At 39.3% G+C, this 19,097-nt stretch overlaps 1 protein-coding gene across 1 annotated transcript in view; it reads left to right on the top strand.

Annotated features, from left to right (window-relative positions):
* LOC126037937 (uncharacterized) overlaps positions 1 to 12,600 on the top strand; it is a 48,176-nt gene extending 35,576 nt beyond the window's left edge. The window contains exons 2-3 of the mRNA XM_049798908.1: positions 4,796 to 4,911; positions 12,487 to 12,600. Of these exons, the coding sequence (XP_049654865.1) occupies positions 4,796 to 4,911; positions 12,487 to 12,600 (230 nt within the window). The remainder of the gene's footprint in view (positions 1 to 4,795; positions 4,912 to 12,486) is intronic.
* The last annotated feature ends 6,497 nt before the right edge of the window (positions 12,601 to 19,097 follow it).

Here is a 19,097-nt window from a genome sequence, read left to right as displayed (position 1 = left end):
GAGGACATCAAAAGGAATCAGTTTTGCACCTACCTTTTCTCTGAACTTAAACTTTTGATATGGATTGGCGAAGCTGCTTGCTTTCTTCTGCGTTCCTGTTTTCCTGCAATAATCCACATAACTTTTCCTTTATGGACTGAAGATGCTCTGAGTGAGGTCAGAGCAATATAATGCTGTTACCTCTGCCAGGATGCAGTGTAACATGTCCTTGCCTCTGGAGGATGTAGTGAGGTTTACGGTTTGTAAAATGCGCTGGTAAATTTAGTCAGAAAGAACATGGTTACAATGGACCAGAAATCGAAGGGCAAGACCAGGAATCTTTCAAAACGTGCTGTATATTTAAAGATGAGAGCCCAAGACCTTTATTTTACACTCTCTCAACAGGTCTGGACAGAGTCTGTATGTAAGTGCCTACCACTTTTGGAGAAAACCTGGTTGTTTTCATTACCCAAATTCACTCCAGGTAGTCATACTTCGAGCTGGCATAATCACAGCTGATTTGTGTTGTCACCTGTTTGCATGCCTGGAAGACTTAGGTAGTTAACACAGGAAATCAGTTGAAAGAATAAGCATGGCTACTTTCTCATGTAAAGAGACACAGCTCTTTCATATGTAATAATTTTTCTTTTCTGTTATCTACTACATACCCATTTTATGTGAACTGATAATCATTCATTAAATATGTATTAATTCTTCTGGTTTAGTTTCATATAATTTTAAGTACATTTGAATGCATAGGATTTGAAAATCTCTTCTGCCAAATCACAACACAGATTTTTTTTTTTTTTTTTTTTTTTTTTGAGTAAGAAACATAGCCATTATGGTGGACTGTGGCTGTTAAATAAAATACAAGGAACTGCTGTTCGAGATAAGATTGGTAGTCTCTCAAGTGGCCAGTATGAGTTGCTTTGGAATAGTTAAGACACCAAGGGTGGAGAATTAGGCAGTATCTTGCTTAAGGATCCAGCTATCTTGAAGGACATTGCTGTCTTCTGCTTTAAAAAGAGGGAAAATTTCTCCTGTTTTCTTTGGAAAAACACTTTCCCTCCTTTTTCTTTACCAGTTTAATTCTTTTACAGGAGGACACTAAATGGGTATGTAGCAAATTTGGTGATGCAGATGACAGGAAAGGAATGTATCACATTCAGTCTTTGAGGACAGCTGGGTTTTGGCTTATTGCAAACTTTTCAAGGACATGTTTAAATGGGAAACTGGACAAAGTGATGGGAGGAAGTGGTGTCTTTTCCCTTACCCTTGTAAATTCTTTTCCTCTTTGTCATGAAACTATTTAAACTTATAGGATGGGTAGAACAAAACACTTCAGTGTTTTATGTGTAACAGCTTAGTTTTGAGATTATCAAAATGTTATTCCAACTGCCAGATTTTGGACAAACAGAATTCTATCAATGGCCTTTTTTCTAAGAAAGTGCTTACAATATGAACAATTTCTGGAGCTTAAACATCATGACTGCACACTTCCTGTGCCTGTAATATTATTGAATACAGATAAAAATCCAATGGAAGACCTATTGTTGAACTGAATTCCTATTAATCCAGCCATGTAGAAGAATCTGGCAGGATAGGCTGCTCTGATAAAGTAAAGATGGATCCATCATGGCCCTAATATTTTTGTTAGTTGGAGGTGCTCACCTGTACAATACAGAAATATATATTTGGGATACAGTCACTGAGGGATATATTAGGATCAAGTTCAATGGGAATTTGCCTATGGAGAAGACCAGTCAGAAATGATTTCTTAATATATTTTTAATATATTTTTATTCCTTTATATTGGTTTATTTATAGCACCATATAATTAGTGTCCTGGAAGGTTTGTAGCATGGAAGTTTTTTGGGACGGGCACATTAAGATCATGACACAATGGCTGTGATTGGCAATTCCATGCAAATAATACTATGGTAATCTAAAGCATGTGAGGAATTTAAACATCCTCCAGACTGGCAAGAAAATCTGCATAAAGAATTGGATGTATAAGTAGATCTTAGTTGAATATTAACCTCAAAAACAGGAGATGAGTTTATCTGGGTTTGTATAAACCCTATCTAAGAAGTTTCTTCCAAAGACATGGGAAAAAGACATGGAGTGGGTCACCCAGTCATGGTCACCATTAGAAAAGTTTGGCAAAACAGTGACAGTTTGGTATGTATTCAGGCTGCACTTCTGGGAAGCTTTATTTTTTTTAAGGCAAGTTGTAGCTGTGAATGATGGGAACTAATCCTACTGACGAGGATAGGAACTGAATGAAACTTTTGAGAGGTGTGTTTAGTGAAGATTCTTGTAGATCTCCTGGTCAGAAAAGAGACTAATGCTCTTTTTTAGAAGTTTCACTTGAGAAAAGCTGATTCTGTTGTCAGGAATAAGTAAGTGCAGAATTATACACATTGGTGATCATCAGGTGCAAAGACAGAAATTTCTAAAGACACTAGTTATTGAAGAAATGGTGGTGGGTCACTGTATTAGAAGATAAATGGTTATGCTAGAGGCATTATTGAAGGACAAAAACCTCTTGTCAGAAATACATAACCCCAAGGAATTTTTGAAACATTAGGGCTATTTGGGATTATTTTGGAAATAACCTTGAAAATAAATGCAGAAGAAAGGGCAGTAGGTCATAGCTTCCTATAGCACATGAATGGGAGGTCTGGTGTTTGAAGCTCACAATAAGGAATGAGAATCATATGTTGTCAAGAATATTTAGACATGAATAAATAGTTGGTTGTGGGTGTTGGGTTTTTTTATTATTTTTTTTATGTACATTTGCTCTTGGTTTTAAGATGGTTATCCTGTTCTGTAGAAAGAAACTAACACAAATGATGAAGTCTCAGACGGATAAAACGTTAGCTTTGAGTTACGGTTGCTATACTACATATCCCGCCAAGACAAGCCTTAGGAATTAAAAATAAGCGATGCAGTCTGTTAGCTTCTCCTTTATACTCTATTAATATGTTAGCATTTGCTTTCCACAATCCAGTATCTCCAACACTCAGAATAGGCATTATTATTCACCTATGCCTATCGCAGAGATACTTGCCTTTAACAAATATGTAGTATTTAACTGCCAGTCTGAAATATGCACAGATGTAATGTGATGTGTGTTGATAATTATGGGCCATAAGAAAATGTTGGGTATTCTCAGAGTGGGTGGAGATGTATGTCCTGAAGAAGGGAGGTTATTGTTGTTGAGATGTATATAGTGGTGGGTGGAATGCAGATGAATATTTTTCTGCACCACTCTGCTCTGATGAGCTCTGTTGAGGAAATAATTTTGTATCTGGATTTTCTGTCTTTTTAAGAACTTTGTGTAAAACCCAGCACTTATTCATGTAGCCCAACTGTTACTAGGCAGTAATAGTAGCATGTTTCCTTGAAGAGTCCTCTTTTTCCCAAAGCTCTCTCACAGGCTAGTATCTTTCCTTCTTGAAGCTCCCTATAGGCATGCTCTGTTCTGACACCACTGTAGGCAAACTCAGCTGCTTCTCTGATTTTTCTCACAGTTCTTCTCCGTAACAAGTCCTTCTCTCTCTCCACCTTGCTCCATTATAAGTTACTTTTGTCAGTGTTATAGCAGTCTCTGCTTTTTCTACAATGATTTTGAAAGTGGTCACCAATCAACATAGTACCTTAGATGCATAAACGTTTTAGACTTCAGAGCATAATTCACTGTGCTCTTGTGACTAAGCTTGCATGGCTTAAGAAGTTACTACCTCTCAGTTTCTATCTAATATTCCCCCCTGCCAAGCTCTAGCACTGTAACAGTTTGGTCTTTTCAGAGACTGCACTGGACTGACCAATCTGTTGTGTGTTCTCTATACACCTATCGCAATACAAAGCCTAGTGATGCTGCATCTCTTTCTCACATTTCAGTTGTTTTTAATATCATTACTCCTGACATATTACTGAATATCATAATTGGGGTTTTAACCCAAAGACCATTAAATATTGTGGTTTAATCTTGTATGAATTCTCAACTGAATTTCTGAATGAAGAAAAATTCCTGAAAATGTTTTGGAAAACTGCACTGCATCAGCCACTTATTTTTGCTTTTCAGCTTTCCTTGTAATGCTATTTAGAACTTTTTGGCTGAATTTCTCTCTTTATGCAAATGACCACCATAATTACAGTTGAGTAAAAAGCATCTCTTTGACTTCTGTTTTTCAAGATTCCTTCAAAGCCATGGAGTATTGGATACTAATGTTACTTTGCATTTTAATGATTTCAGGACTTCATACAACTTGTGATATAACTTCTGTAAAAAAACTTGTCAGCATTAGCCTACTCAAATGCAGTCACCTTTCCTTCATAAGTATCAATTTAGACAATATATTGTATTTCAGTACAGATTGCTTTAGCATTACTGCCTGTCCATTTAGGGGATTAGCATTTATGCAATGTAGCAGAACTATGGCATTCTGTCTACTAAAGTTACAGAGAGGCATTATTTACAATAGTATGGCCTCTTTGAGTAACAAACTGCTCAATTGTGGCTTTCGCTTCTCTCCCACTGATTGCTTGTAATCGTCAACTGCACCAAAATTTTATTGCAGCTTTTGTTTATGAATGTTCTTTTTAGATCTCAAATCATGGTGATAGTTCCAAAATTAACTAGTCAAACAAGTGCTCATTAGTAGGGGACACCATTTTAACAAGTAATATGATCCATATCCTGGTTCAGCACTAGGGCCAAAATCTTCAAAGTCTAATAATTTTGGGTGTTTCTGCTTTTTGATGTCTAACTTTAGTGGTTATTCACCCTAATTTGTTTGTTTGTGCTCAGATTGTGTGCCAAGAGGTTACATGGCTTCCCGAATGGACCTGTCTGTGGTCATTTTGAGTCTTGGCAGAGAAACTGAGTGCCTGCTGCCTACAGATGTACCCTTAGAAGCGAGTGGGGCAAGAACCATTGCATCCATCAGAAATGTTCAATGGATTTTTAGAGGGCTACTCAGAAGCAGCTCTGTCAGGTACAGCTTGTGCTCCTCCCTTCCCTTCTTCCTCCCTCCCTCCCTTCTTCCTTGCCTTTACTCAGGGACACGTAAATCAACAGCCAGTGCGTGGCACCAAAAGAGATGGTGCTGGATTTCCAAAGCTAAATGGATTGCTGCCATTATATAAAAGCATTGCATAGCAACTTTCTTAAATTGCGTGGGGTATCAATTACTTTTCTCAAGGGGCTAATTGAATCTGATGACAAAGCAAGCAATTTTTTGAAACACTGCCTTAAGACCTATATTATCTAAAAGACGCATTAGATGGATGCAGCAGTCAACTCTTTTGTCAATGGCTGTTATGGATGCACGGCTAACCAAATCCAACAGGTGTTAAAACTCAGATTTATTCTTCAGTAAAAGTTAGAAGTCCAGTAACATTTTATAAAACCATAGGCTCAATGACGTAAAGAGAATTAATACTACACGGCCGACTTAAGAATCCCCAAGATTTAAAGTGATGGCTCAAAATGCGCATATCACTCCCCTAAAAGCTGAGGGCTCTCTCCCTCGAGGAGCTACCTCTGCCCGAGATGGAGTCCCCGACTGCAGACCCGCTGCTCCGAAGAGGACTGCCAACGTGTCCGTTTGTACCCCTGTCGAATCTGACCTGTGGTCATTGAATCCTATTAGCCAGGAGGGTCACCTCAGTGTACCTGGTGTGTCTCGATTGGCCAGTTCAAATTTCAACCTGCAGCCTCCAGGGTTTCCTTCCCCTTCTCCCTGCCTGGAGAAGTTTCATCTCTGGCTGGTGGAATGGCAGGGGGGGAATGTACTGCCACAATGGCTCAAAGAATTGAGAATGTCCTTAAATGCTGTTTCTTAAAATGCCATCAATTTGTGTTTCTGTGAAAAAAGGATATGCTAGGTAAAAAAAATAATACTTTCTTCTTCATTTTCCTTAACTGTAACTTCCTTAACAATTTACCTTTCAAAAATAGCCTATGCTTACTAACATTTGAAGAAAGCTCATCTGGAAATGCATGTAAAGTCAGGACTCCTGATTTAGCAATTGCATGTTACACCTGTGCTTAAGGCTAAGAATATTTCTGAATGTTCTGTTGTATATGTCCAGAAAAAATTGCTGTGTGCTAGATGTAATATCTGATTTGAAAATATGCCAACTGTCTAAACTCCTGAAGGAAGTTTTGGCACCAGGTGTACTAACAGAGTAAAAAGCCCTCTTTTATAAATGCGAAACTGAGCACTGAACCCTCTCTGAGTAGGTTCCTGAGCTCTTCTGTAGCCTGCAGGGAGGGTTTGGAGCTGGCTTGCAAAAATGACAACGGTACCTCTTTCACTCCCTCCCGCTCTTCATTCTGGCCACACTCACAAAGGCCCCTTTGGCAGGAAGCCTGCAGGGCCGCCATTGTTCAACCTGTCCCTGCCACAGGAGCAGTGTCATCCCCTCAGCTCAAGGGGTGCTCCCAGGGCACGTTTCACGTTCAACCTCTCAGCCTGTGTTACTTGCTAATTAGGGACAGAGCTTTTCCCAGTACTGGAAAGACAATTTGGCCTGCCAATTACTGCAGGCTTTGACAGCCTGTTATGTTAAGCAACAGAGTTTCTGCTCTGGGTCCAGTTGTTTTGAAGACTTAGTGACCAATTCTTGTTCTTGAAGGCTACTGTAAAAACCCAATGTAATAGGCATATTTGCAAAGGGATCCGCAGGGCTTTAGCTACACAGTGCCCATTAATTTCAGCAGAACACTTGAGACCTTATCTTCTTACTGTATTATGTCTCATTGTCATGGTTTAACCCCAGCCAGCAGCTAAGCACCACTTAGCCACTCACTCGCTTCCCCACGCGCTGGGATGGGGAAGAGAATCGGAAAGAAAAAGGTAAAACTCGTGGGCTGAGATAAGAACAGTTTAATAGAACAGAAAGGAAAAAACTAATAAAGATAATAATAATAAAATGACGATAATAATAAAAGCATAGGAATATACAAAGTAGGTGATGCACAATGCAATTGCTCACCACCCACTGACCGATGCCCAGTCAGTTCCTGAGCAGCGATCTCCCCCAGGCCAACTCCCCCCAGTTTATATACTGGGCATGATGTTACATGGTATGGAATACCCTGTTGGCCAGTTTGGGTCAGCTGCCCTGGCTGCGTCCCCTCCCAACTTCTTGTGCCCCTCCAGCCTTCTTGCTGGCTGGGCATGAGAAAGTGAAAAATTCTTGACTTATTATAAACTTAGTATAAACACTACTTGACTTAGTCTAAACACGACTTGGCAACAACTGAAAAGTCCAGTGTGTTCTCAACATTATTCTCATACTAAACGCAAAACATAGCACTGTACCAGCTACTAGAAAGTAAGTTAACTCTACCCCAGCTGAAACCAGGACACTCTTTTAAGGTACATTTAGAAGCATTGACTTTTTTTAGATTTCTGCATTATGTATTTACTTCCTGTAACATCCTGTTACCTTGTCTGTGAATGCATCACAGGGATAAAATTGGAACATGAGCTTGCTTAATAAGGTACTTTGTTATCATCTTGAGTAAACATTCATAAACAGTCTTGAAACATTTATAAATTACAGCAATCTGAATTGAAAGTAATCTTGTTTCAAAGGTAACCTCTCCAAATCTGACTGTTGTCCTTTCTCATGGCTGTGGAGCCTAAAGCAAGGCTTATTTGAGCTCCTTCACCGACAGTGTACAGGGAAGATTTGCAAGTATTCGACTGTTGTCTCATTTGCATCTTTAAGCTACTTCTTCAGAGCAAGAAAAATAATTTAAAAATTACCTAGCTGTACAGAACATACCCTCTGTCTGATTTAGTGGCTCTTTTACTGTTGTGATTCATGGCTAATTCATACAAAAGAGATTAGGTTATATATTACTATTAGGAGATTAACATTTCATGAATTTAATAAATGCTCTCATGGCTACTTCAAAATCTAATTCCCTGGCCTAAAATGTCACGAATGTCTGCTTGTTTTAGGTAAACCAATTTATTTCAGTTCAGTAGTGCTGGGGCAATAGCTGAGATTCATTTTGAGTGAGAGTCATCACCATTTTCTTTCACTCTGTTCCTTCCTGTCCATAAATCTGAAATGCTATAATGTTAGAATGATGCAGGAAAAAAAATGTTAGTTGACCTCATGCAGGAGAGAATGACATACTAGTTTACATCATCAGGAATGGAAATGTCAGGTTCTTAAGAATAAGCTTATTGGATATACATAGAAAACTTAATTTATGTTATTATGTATAGCAGTGCCCATATTCTAATATCTTGAGTATAAGATCATTGTACTGCTCTCCAAGGCATAATATGGTTTTCTTAAAGGCCCTCAGCAATGTTCAATGTAGACTTAGAATGGGTAATATTAGAGGCTTTATTCAATTGTGGTAAATATAAATATATATTATTTTCTCTCTAACTCAGATTCATATTTACTCATTTTATGGATAAAACAATGATGTCTTTCTGCATTTGAATATAAAGCTGGTTCTTTTTTTCTTCTTGCACCAGCAGCAGAAGGATTCTGCAATCTTTGCTCAATCTGAACTAAGATCTACCCTGCACCCTTGCCCCACAGCCTCCCCCTAGAAAATTTGCACAGTAAAATTTTATGGGCTTCTTCATGCCAAAGTTCTGCTCCTGCCCCTGCCCAGCAGCGTTTTGGTCTTGGCATCTCAGAGCAGCTGAAGCCATAGCCAAACTGGGATCAGAAATGGAGAGTTTCTCCTGTCGGGAGCATTGGATGCCTGTTCTAGGGATGCCTGATGCATCGTTCCTACAGACTCGGCAGCTGCTGCTTCCACCAAAAGGCAGTGGTAGTAAACGCAACCCTGTGGATCATTTTCTCTTTCTTCTGTCTCTGGCACAGTTAATTTCCCCACCCCACCCCCACCCCCCTTCAGAATGGAATGGTGGGAACAAGGAGGAGAGAGAGGGCCTAGATCAGAAATCTTCTAATTGCTGAACTGTTGCTTAAAAGAAGATTAGAGTCAATTATGGGGTTTTAATTAAAAAAAGAGGGAAACCCTCACTTGTCTCTTGAAATAAATGGCTTGACTACCAAATGTCAGGAAATAGCCAACGGAACTCTGAAGGGAATCCAAAGCCCTGAAGAAAATTGGCCATATTTAAGCTGCTCGTTGTGGTCAAACTTGAAGGCCTGGCCAAGCCCCAGTGTGTTGACCTTTTAAAACTGCTTTAAAACTGTTGGCTGTGGGCGATGGTGCCAAGTCACAGTCCAGCTCTTTCGCTTTGCCGTGTCTGAAGGGGGCCGGGTTAGTGCTTCCCAGCTTGCCCCATGCTGCTGTGTCCCGGAGCGCCTCACCGCTCACCAGCTCCAGCACCAGAGGTTGTCCCTCTGTGCCTCGCTTCCCCGATGGCGCTGCGGGCCTGCGAGGAGAGGCAGGATCAGTCCCTGAAACAGCCTGACCCTGACTGGGAGATCATAAATCCGTATAAGTTGCTTTCTGGTCTGCGTTTACAAAGATGATCTTCTCGAGTTAATAAAAAAGAGAGCGTGCTTTCTTCTTTTGAAAGGAAGATCTTTCTGTGACAATTCCTTCCACAAAGACCTTTCATCCTTTAAGGTGGTGTACATTTCCCTTACCTAAGTTTTCTGTGGTAGTTGTATGTCAGAAATCCCTTCCCAAGTGGATTTACATCTCTAAATGATCTTCAAGCTACCACCTCATCCACTCTCAAAATACATTCTCTGAACTATCTTTATTACAGTGCCTAAAAGACATATAAAATGCATTGCTAATTGGCAGTTGGGGATCACTTATTGTTATTGATTTACTTTTAAATTACTTTGATGAGATGAGGAACAATAACCTCAGCATGTAACTCACTTTCATAATGGTATATTATTGCTGTTATTCTCATGTCTATACACTTCAAATCTGCAGTTTGCCTAAAATCACCAGCTTGTTTTTGTTTTGAAACAGACGATTGTCTGAAGCAAAGGCAGTGCTTTTCTGTGTCATTTGACAGCAAATATAATTGTCCTCTGATGCACCTTAGGGCAATGGAAAGACTCTACAGAAAAGATTTCATATTCTTACTGAGGTTTAGTTTACAATATTTTGGACTGATCTGCCAAGATGGAACTTCAGGTGATAAGTTTTTTTGACCTATGGTTCTCTTTGAAATGAAAGCTTGTGTTCTAAAAAGGGAATGTTCCTGCTAAACTGTCACAAGTTTTCATGTTTACTTTTAGTGTTTTTCATGGCATAGAGGTTTGTGATTGATTACTTGTTGCTAAGGATGTCTTTAAAAAAAAAAATAATTACTTTTTCCTAGTAATATATAGAAAATGTAACTTGAAAATATTTATTAATGTAATTATGCCAATCCTGAATTATATCCAGAGGTAATTTAGAAAATTTTAAAAGCTGTAAGCTTTCAGTCTTTGTGTTTTCTAACATTACATGAATTTTAAAAATGCTCAAATAATTTTTTTTCCATAATTGAGCTGATGGCATAATCTGTACAGGACTTACCATGATGCATGCCTGTGAACTGACCTATTTGTCTAAAGATCTTAAAGGGAAGCTTTGCGAGGCTCAACAAAACTCAAAGGGTATAAAAGCAAAGGCTAGAAGTAAGGGAAGTTTGCAGGGAAAGTAAACACTCTTCCAAAAATCCTCATCCAGGCCATCCTGGAGAGAAGAAGCAAAAATATGAACAGGCAGTTTGTGACCAATCTTGCAGTGTCCCAGCTCTGTGTCACCACCATGAGTACTTTGCTCCCTGATGCTGCCCCAGCGCTTACTGTGCCAGTGGCCAGAAGACTCCAAGAGCCCATGCATTTATGAATCCCTGATAATCTTAAACATAATTTTCCGTCTTAATTTCATATTTATCATTTGTATTTTATTAGGGTGAGAGAGATCTCAGCTTTAATTTTAGGTAGTCGGTGCTTTTGCATGCATATGGGTCTTTGTGAGCTCCTGTAAAAAACTTATTGGTAAAAGAATAGAAAAGAAAAGTTGCACAAATGAAAATAGTTCTGAAAGCATAGCCTCAGAAACCTTAACATTTGGGCTTTATATTGGAAATTCTAAAGCCCTTGGAACTGTACAGTGTAAACTAGTGCTTACCAAAGAGCAGCCTTCCCAGAAGGAAGCTTAAGTGGCCTGAGATTGCAGTTCAGATAACGGGTAACTGCTTCACTGCTGAGTGAATGTACTTTAAATCACTCTAGCTTCAGCTGGGGATTCAGTAAAATTGATTGTTACTTTCTAGAATTTACGGACAGACTATTTCTTGAAGTAAATGTGTTGATTTAACTCTTTCTGTAACTGACTCAATTCTTTGAGTTTAGACCCTTGGTTTGATTTTAACTTTGGCAGGACCATTGGTTTATTCTTAATTTAAGTTTAGGTTAGTCATAATTAAACTATGGTAGCACTCTCCTATTTTTCTTGATTTTTTTTTTTTGTTTTTTGTTTTATTTTGGTTTCAATAATTTCAATAGCATTCACATGAGGAAATAAAGTCAGATTTCTCTCAGCAAGTTATGTGGATCTTAAATCCTCTAAGACTAGCTCGACTTTGTTAGTCCTTGATTCATAGGCTAAGCCACAGGATGATATAATTGCTAGGTTTATATTAACTTTAAGTTTGATATTTTAGCCATACATGTAAGGATTCAGGCATACTGTTTCAGCTGAACTACAGTGTATGGGGGGGAATACAAGCACTACACTGGTGATGTAATCATACAATAGATTCATACAGGCCGCACTTGGCAGCAGGTGAAAGCATTCCTTCTACTTCAATTCTTCTGCCCCTATTTTAAGCTAGTTCAGATGTTATTAACTGATTCACATCCATCCTTTTTATGTACCGTTAAATACGAGCATCCGAGTAGCAGTTGCATCCCAGTGGTAGGAACATTTTAATATTCACATTTAAAAAACTATAATTATTGTGTTATTTTGCTTTTGGTGGGGCAGATGGGATTTAATAACTGGCTTCTGTTCCAAAACCAGTATGGAGGGGTGGAAAGGTGCTGCTGAGTAGGCTGACAGAGAAGGCCTCCTTTCTATTGCAGTTTGCAGTAGATGAACTAAATAAATATTATTCCTCACATAATTTTGTCCCAGCTTTTGATAAGGAGAACAAAAGCTGAGAAAATCTTGTTGGGGGAGGGGCAGATGATTGCTGTTTTTGGAGCAGAGCCTTTGTTCTCAGTTTGGGGAGAGATCTCAGCTCTATGCCAGTAGTAGTACTGGTTTTGGACATAGCTTAGGACCGGGCTCCACAGAGGATTTGTACCTCATCATTAACTTTCTTAGTTCTTGTATCCTCCCTGGCCTTAGACAGGCTTGCTTTGCAGAAATCAAATTGCAGCTATGGACAAATTAATGGTTTGGAAGGGGCTTGCTTCATTTTGTGCTTGCATTTTCGGAGGCTTTTCCTCATGAGATGGTAGGCATGACACAATGACCCTAGCTTTCTGTACACATATCTTGGTTTTTAATAATAATTTTAGATGGATAAAAACAGCGTGGAAAAGCTCCCGGGTCTTATCCTCTATATTTCATCTGTTTCAGGGGAGTATCAATATCAGAAAAACCAACACCATGAAGCAGTTCAAGCTGCTTAGTGGTGTAGGTTATTAGAGAAGATGTGGACTGTGACTGTGATCTTGCAGTGTTTATTCTTTTTTTTCTGTGTAAGTACCTTTTTGGTTTCAGCTATGGCATTGAATAAATCATTTTACAGTATTAAATACCTCTTCTGCATTTCAATATTTTGATATTGTTTTAATTCTTCCTCCATCGCTAGTAGTGATATGTTTTCATGACTCTTTTGGTCTGTCACTCCACTCCACTGGCAGGATGTCATGACTCTTACTCAAAAGTGAGAAACATCTTGCACATCCTGATGATTTTAAACAAAACATATTTAGTCTATTCCAGGCAAGATGATGCCTGGCTGCTTTTAGAAAAAAACTCACTTTCTCTTTGTAATCCATTCAGAGTTCTTGTCTGAATGAAGTTAGAGTTTGCTGTGTGCTTTTTGGACAGAATATCCACTTTTCCAAACTAGGCTTAATATTATTGCATATTCAAAGATATATTTATCTTCCAGCTGGCAAGAGATTTTGTCCTTTTGACCAGAAATCTTGAAATTTGCAGAAAGTCTGGTGCAAAAGCTGGGAAGGAGAAAACAAAATTATCTTTAAAAACCCACCCTGTTAATTATTTTTCTGGAGCATATTTAAGACTACAGCTTATTCTGTCTCAGATTTAACAGTTTGGGCAATCTTTTCATTAAGCAACCCCAGGAGACTCTGAATTCTTTCTAAAACTGCACAACCATGGAAGAAAGATTTGTCTGTAACCCTGATTGATCTGCAGTGCTGTTCAGTTATTATATGCCTCTGCTGAACGTGTGCAGTTCAAGGCAGGGTTACTCCCTGATAAGAAAGAAATTCAGGCACCACTGTGTTTGTATGAATATTTATGTCTGCAGTTTCTTTACACATGCTGCTTAAGATTGACTGTGGTTCAAAAAAAGGGTGACATCTGCAATATCTGTTTTTTGCAATAGGGCATGTTTATAAATGTGCTAATTTCTAACTCCTCAAAACATTCTAGCCTTTGCCACTGTCTTTTGGCAGCTTCTTACTCTGTTTCTTAAAAAATTATCTCTGTTAATGTTTTATTGTCTGCTTCTTTATAATTTTCTGTACTGAAAGTAATACTTGCAGCATTACCTATTCTGTCTTCTTTCAGTTGGCATTCAAGCTGTTGTTTCTAAGTGACTGCAGGTTAGTCACCCCTTAATTTCTTTCCTTACAGCCGAGTCAGCATCTCAGGTTTTTGTCTTGTTTGAACCAGATCAGATGATGGTTGTTAGGGCTGAGAAACCATGGACTCCTGGAAGAGAGTTTTTTGCTGCTGTTCTGCCACCCCATATCTAGTTTTTATAATTTTTTTTTCTTGTATAATATTTTGGCTACTGATTGCATCTTTCTCCAACAGCCAAAAACTTCACAAGACGTACTGGAGATAGGGTGGGAGGATTTTCTGCATGGCTGTTACATACACAGGCTGTTTACTATTCCTGGCAGTGTCTGTGCACTGCCTGGGCACCCTGTTTCATGGGATGCTTCTGGCTGCCCTGGATCTGCAGGCTCCCATGGACCTCACTTCACTCTGAGGAATCTCCTTCATGCAATGACTACCACTGGTAGCTCCTGCGTATTTCCAGTCCACCCGGTTCTGGCATCAGCCCCGCGGTGCCTTGCTCAGGCTCAGGGGCTCAGCAGAGCATTTCTAACCTGGGTGATGTGTTGGGTCAGAGATGCAAGGCTGTGTGCCTGGGACCAAGCAGCCCACCCCTGGCCTCACCAGACAGGAGCCCAGACGTACCAAATCTGGCACTGTGGTTCTTCTTTATAAACATTGGATCAGGCCCTCAGACACTGTCTCCTCAGCCTCCTCTCAGTGATTATCTTCCCTAATGTGTCCATCATGATGTTTTAAATTGGTTAATTAACTTATCCACTAAGCATGAACTCAGACTCCTGCAGCTGGCAGCATCAGGCATTCTCTAGATGTGATGCAACTTTAAATGCTGTCTCTGATTATTTTCCTCTTACGGTAGCAGAGTTACATTGTGTAGCCCTTGTTAGACCTTTGATGAACTACGGGTGTCTATTAGCCTGCTATCTAGCTACTTATCAGTTATAGTCTCAGGTTCCCCATTGCTTCTGCGGCACAGCTAGTAAAATTAGATGTCATGTTTTTTCAGGTCTGCAGTACTTTAACTCTACGTAGCTAAGCAAAAATGGCTTAAAAATCTTCAAGAGATTTTTTTTTTCAGAATTCCTTTTGTAAGGGACCTTGCATAGTCATTGATTCATTCAGTTAATTAACTAAATTCAATAGTTAATTAATTTTCAATAAAGATGGAATATTACTACCTTTTTTTTAGGGAATTGAGAGCATTTTACAGCTGTGGAACAACTCCAAAGAAATCTGCACACTCACCTTTTCTTTTCTGCTGTTATGAGATGAAGAGCCTGGGAGAAAAATAGTTTTGTTGCTCTGATACATAAAATTGTCCGAAGCCACCCCCAGAACAAGCCACCCAAAAGAAAAAGCTAAACAGAAACATGAGATTTTGAGTTCTTTTTTCAGCTCATGTACATATATATCTATACATACATGCTGGGGTCTGTGCATTATATATATAGATACATAATGTTATATTGACCTTGAATAAAGTTTTATCGGCATGGTATATTTTATTCTATGAAGTGAATACAGGCAAAAATGTGTATCTGAGGTCTTTTTCTAGAGAGGCATGTGTGGTCCGGTGGCATAAACTGCTCTGATCTCAGTGCAGGTTAGTCTCTCGTGCTGGGTGGGATTCCCTTTGCTGCATGCTGCCTGGAGAGAGCAATTGCTAAGAAGGGCAGGCAGCTTCTGGGCTGGGTGCTCGAGGTCTCAGCATCTTTCTTTGCTGCTGACCTGAGAAGGATGCGTGTTTTTAAAAGACGAATCATTTCCCCATTTCTCACCTTAAATTATGCTTTATTCATTCACATTGCTTTGATATACTTTGCTGGATTTTATATACATTGTTCTTTTTGTATTCTGAACTTTTCTTTCTTCATAGTCCTAAATTTTTCAAATATGAATAGTGTGCACTGGTGCATTAAACTCCTTATTTCTGTGGTTTCTTGGTTTTCTAGTTTAGAGGATTCTAGCTGACTTCTTTTTGTCTGGCTTTCAAAATACAGTTAGGAATGGACTTTTTTTTTCCTGAAGAAACAGCTGAGCTATAAGTTAAAATAACTTACATGCACTGTGATACCCAGGAACTACAATAATACAGCAAACTCCAGGAGCTTTAGAAGTGCATGGATTTCTGAGTACTCAGACATTTCATAGTTTCACTATAGTCAAAAGGAAATGTGCAAGCTATAAAAAAAAAAAATGCAGAAAGACTATGTTAACATAAATTAGAAAAGCAGTGAACTGTAGCTAATTAAGGCTAGCCTGGATACTGCGACTCTGAAAGCAGTGTGAATATATAACAACTCAAATTTATTAGTGAGCACAGTTGAACCTAAGCTATTTTGAAAACATTTTATATCTTGCAGTAATGAAACTGTTGAACCTAAGACCTCCTTTGCAAATGAATCCATTCACTGCGTTGCATTGGCTGCGCAAAATTCCATTGCCAGGACACAGTGCTACCAGAACTTATTTCCTTCAGAACTGATATTTTAACATCTGAGACCATGATCCTGTCACAAGATGTGTTCAGCTGGTGCCTGTGCCTGTGCCAGAGTGCTGTGGTCACTACTGGATCTCTAAGTTAATGCTTGCTTCCGTATACCAGAGAGCAGAAGGGGCCTCTGTTTCTTTCTCCCCTACGCTGAAATGTCGCTACTGTTTTTTCAGTTGCAGTTTTCCTTGTAGCAGTGTGCAAGAATGTAAATGAAGTTAGAAAACTTATTTTTACTGAAAAACTGTGAACAAAATATTATTAAACATTTGCCCAAAATATGTTTGGCTTTTCCTAAGTGATGATACTGGTGGGTGTGCTCAGGGGCTGAAATCACAAGAAAGGAAGGAAAAGAAGTTAGGACACAGGTATTTGGATTTTTTTCTATGGATGAGAATTTAACCCTAGAACATGTCAAAAATAATTTGAGGGGAAAATTAAATAGTAAAAAAACCCCCCAAAACTTGAGAGAGAAAAAATTCTCTCTTTGATGAAAAATTGGATGAAAAGACCTTTTTTTTAGGGCTTAATCCTAATGCTCTGCTGGAAGCCAGACAGAGCCTTTTACTTGGCCTGGTACAGCTACTTAGTATACTTACAACTAAAACTTTTCTATGTGTTTAGCTCCCAGGACGACAGGTTCCCACATGCAGTCTCTTTGGTCATGATGAAAAGTAACGTTAATTTTTTTTTTTCTTTTGCATATCTGAATAGTGAGTCTTTTTGAGAGTTGTGATGGGAGGCATGAACATACAGCTACAAAAACTTAGGAGCAAGCTTTGGTTTAGACACAGCTAAGTGACCCCTCGAGGCTCCCTGGTGTTCAGAAAGGGAAAGGCAGAGAAGTGTTAGAAGTTCAGAGTATGATACGTGTATTTCAGGCTGCTGGAGAGAGGTGTCAGTATTTGATATTGCATGTTATTTTAGTGTAATCAAAGATGTTTGCATGGGGCATGGGTAGCTTAGAAATGATTTGAACAGGACAAACCTGAAAGGAAACTTTATTCCTGTTGGGTTGCAGAATGATGTCAGCTGCCTTTTGGAGATGATCCCACCGCCTGGACTGCCTTCCAGGGGCAAACCTCGATGCCAGCTCGGCACGTCGCAGATACTGTATAGTTAAGGGTGGTCAGCTGAGCAGACTCGTGCTTACGTACAACGTGCGTTTAAATGGCAGTGGTTTAGGCAGAGTCCACTGTAAGGGCTGACTTTCCCAGCTTGGGCCTCCTTCTTCGGCGGAATGACACCACCCTTGCGCGAGACAAATTGTATCCCTTAAAGTTAAGTGCTGCTGCTGGGCTTGACTTGTGACCTTCAGCTGCTGGGCAAAATGGGTGCAGCATTTGTCTGTAGCTAATATTGCTTAGGGTTTTTTTTATTTTTTTTAATGTAATAGGAACTTTTTTGAGCTGATGGAGGTTCCACTTATCTAGGACATGGCTTCATGCTGCAATATCTGGCAATAAATGTCTGTAAATTTTTGTTTGTTTGTTTTTTAATTCACAAGACAAGAATTACTTTTCCTTTGCAAAAATGTCATAAGGCAGCTTTGTAAAACTCTGTATTATAATATTTATAAGGGAGGAACAAAACATAATTTGATGCTATTCCAATAAATCATGTAATGGGTATTGGACTCTTCATTATGTGCACCAGACATCTTCTGAGAACTCATGGAAAGGATTTGGCTCTGTGTTTCTAACCAGCTAGTGTATATTTTAGGAATATTTTTATTGAATTTAAACCCCGGGGTATAAGATACCATTCTGAGTTTTCTGTATATGAAATAGTCATACATAAAGCGAAACTGTCTGTCTCCTGGGCAGAGAAACTAAGCAGTAAACATGCATCTGCAAGTCATAGAAACAAAATGAGCTTGAAGGGCCCTTAATGCGTGTTTTGTCTTTTGACTTTATTCTGTTTCAGTTCCCAGGCTTCTGGTTTTGCAATAGCGGAGGCTGGAAGTATTGTTAGGTGGGCACAAGATGAATGCCATCATCTTCATCCTGGGGCACTTTTTCACAAAAACATGAATTGCATTAAGTACTATCACTAGTTTAAAATAAATTTATTGACTTCATGGACTACTGCACAAGTAAAATCTGGTGAGACCACACCATACTGGCCATGTCTCTTGGCACTTAGAGCAGGGTCACCTCCACTTTTTAAATGTTTTTGAAAGCTTATTTATCATGTGTTGTCCACAGATTCATTTCTGTCTTTGCTATTTTGAGTCAAATATTTTGCACTAGCTGTTAATTTGAACCTGTATGTTAAAGTCTGGGGATTCCTTTGGGAATGCTTTTTGGAGCAGATTCAGTAGCACCTTAAGATGGGCTGATTAAACTGTGAAATCACAGGCTAATCTGAAAGCCAGAAGACTTTGAATTTGTTTTGTTCCCTTGCAGTGGGACTGTTTGATTTTATTTTTAAACACATGCATCTGAAGCTCTGGGCTTATGAACAAAAATTTTTAAAAGGATTAGGACTGCAGCTTGGATACCATAGTGATAAGGGTGGTACGACTGTGTGCAGGGACAGATCCACCCACCCACAATAAGACGTGCTCATTTTCCATTAGACCTCAGTCAGTTTTGCAGAGAAGGCTTGGGAAAAACTTTGCAAGACTGGAAAGCCAGTGCACAAGGTCTTGCCTGGGACTGTAGGATATAAAGGTTGCAGAGAGAAGGATTTGCTGAAAGGATGCCCTGTCCTACCCCAGCTCGAGTACTCTGCTGGGTCATCAGCTGTGCACTATTGCCCATGACAAGAAGCAGCCTACCCAGTGACTGGAGCTGGAGTGGAGTAACCCAGTTTTCTGAGTGCCACTGGCAGTTTTGGTCTCTCCTGAGGCCA

The sequence above is a fragment of the Accipiter gentilis genome, chromosome 4 (assembly GCF_929443795.1).
Source record: "Accipiter gentilis chromosome 4, bAccGen1.1, whole genome shotgun sequence".
NCBI lineage: Eukaryota > Metazoa > Chordata > Aves > Accipitriformes > Accipitridae > Astur > Astur gentilis.
The sequence above is the reverse complement of the archived record's forward strand: the minus strand, read 5'-3'. Positions and strand labels throughout refer to the sequence as shown.